This window comes from Mobula hypostoma, chromosome 5 (genome assembly GCF_963921235.1).
Source record: "Mobula hypostoma chromosome 5, sMobHyp1.1, whole genome shotgun sequence".
NCBI classification, from domain to species: Eukaryota; Metazoa; Chordata; class Chondrichthyes; order Myliobatiformes; family Myliobatidae; genus Mobula; species Mobula hypostoma.
Genome location: NC_086101.1, coordinates 102,481,619 through 102,483,658, shown reverse-complemented (window position 1 = coordinate 102,483,658; position 2,040 = coordinate 102,481,619). Strand labels below are relative to the sequence as shown.

Below are 2,040 nucleotides of genomic sequence, written 5' to 3'. Positions count from 1 at the left end.
AGTCAACGAACATGAGAGAAAATAGATAACATGGAAATAAGTGGGGGGAATGGGAATAATGAGATTGCTCTAAGAACCAACGTAGTGCTAATGGGCTGAATGGCCTCCTACACCAGAGAGAAAGAGAAGATATGGATTTTTTTGCTCTGAAAGAGTTTACTTTACAAATGCAGTTTCTGTGATTGTGTTTGTTATGTGGGAGTGAATGAAAAGAGAATAAAGAAATAAGAATTACATCTTTGGCTCGGAGAGTAGAAATAGTTTAATTATTTCTTACTTCTTTGAAGTATTTTCCTGGGAAGATCACCTAAGATGAGCTTCCCTAAGGCACACAAATGACTGTAACTTCAAAATGTTTCCTCAGTTCTTTTGTGATAGCTGAGCGAACTGCGCCTCTTTTGTGCTGTAAGGTAAAGATGATCATCTCAACCTTCAACGCAAACACCATCCGCCTCTTGCCTCGATGCACAGAGTTGGCATCACAGGCAAGCAGATACGAGATCTCCATCCTGGGGGTCCAAGAACACTGTCATGTACACCCTGACGAAGAGATAAGGTTCACAGAGGTAGAGGGGATGCACCTCATCACCTCGTCTGCATGGAGAGATCCGATGACGATGTCAGCACAAGGTGGAGTAGGGCTGATGTTGAACCACAAGGCGAAGGAGGCACTGAGGCACATAGTTTCAGTCAGTGACAGAATCCTTCCTGCGGAACTTGACAGAAACCCGGTGACCTCTGTCATCATCTGTTACTCACCGCACGACTGCAGCGAGGAGAAGGAGGTGGAGGCCTTCTACAGTAAGCTTCACAAAGTTGTCATTTCAATACCAGCACATAACTTCCTGGCTGTGCTCGGCGATTTTAATGCCCAGGTCAGACTGGAAGATGTTCCATACTCATACCAAGACTTTACCAACAGAAATGGACAATACCTAGTTGATTTCATCCACGAACACAGTCTCATTGCCGCCAACACACAACTCAAGAAGCGAGCTGGTAAACTGTGGACATATGAAAACAGAGCCTCCACCTACAGGAAACAGCTCAATTACATCCTCGTAAGAACAAAATGGCGTAATTGTGTGATCAACACAGAAGCCTACAGCACTTTCAACTCGGTCAGTTCTGATCACAGAGTAGTGTCAAAGCAAGTGAGACTGAGCCTGCGGCAACCCAAAGCCACAGGTCCCAAGGAGAAGCTAGACTGGAAGGCATTCTCCTCACAACCTGTTCTTCAAGCTCAATACACAGTGGAGGTGAGAAATCACTTCCGCTCACTGGAAAGGGGAGAGGAAGAGACTGCCACTGACCGCTAACAATGGCTCATAGACACACACACAGGTGCAACAAAGAGTTTGCCTACTGTGAAGCGAATCAAGAAGAGTCAGATCTCAAAACATCCTGATGTCGTCTCAGCAAGAAGTGTGGTCAATGCTTGTCATGCCGAACTTAGAAGGAGCGAAACAGAAGAGGTTGTGAGGTTGTGAGTGGTGGTAAAAATCTTCTGAGGTGTATATATTTCAATGCTAGGAGTATTGCGGGGAAGGCGGATGAGTTCAGGGCGTGGATTGACACGTGGAATTATGACGTTATAGCAATTAGTGAAACTTGGCTACAGGAGGGGCAGGACTGGCAGCTTAATATTCCAGGGTTCCGATGTTTCAGATGTGATCGAGGCAGAGGAATGAAAGGTGGGGGAGGGGCGTGGGTGGGTAGCATTGCTTGTCAGGGAAAATGTTACAGCAGTGCTCAGGCAGGACAGATTAGCGGGCTTGTCTACTGAGTCCTTATGGGTGGAGCTGAGAAACAGGAAAGGTATGGCCACATTAGTGGGATTGTATTACAGACCACCCAATAGTCAACGAGACTTGGAAGAGCAAATCTGCAGAGAGATAGCAGGCAACTGCAGGAAACATAAAGTTGTGCTGGTAGGGGATTTTAATTTTCCATATATTGATTGGGACTCCCATACTGTTAGGGGTCTAGATGGTTTAGAGTTTGTAAAATGTGTTCAGTAAAGTTTTCTACATCAATATA

At 45.5% G+C, this 2,040-nt stretch overlaps 1 protein-coding gene across 1 annotated transcript; it reads left to right on the top strand.

Annotated features, from left to right (window-relative positions):
- Positions 1-416: 416 nt before the first annotated feature.
- Positions 417-1,175, top strand: LOC134347320 (uncharacterized; the record flags this gene model as incomplete). The annotated part of the gene is made up of 1 exon (XM_063049715.1): positions 417-1,175. A coding segment is annotated over exon 1 (759 nt), but the record flags the coding sequence as incomplete, so codon positions are not given.
- Between the last annotated feature and the right edge of the window lie 865 nt (positions 1,176-2,040).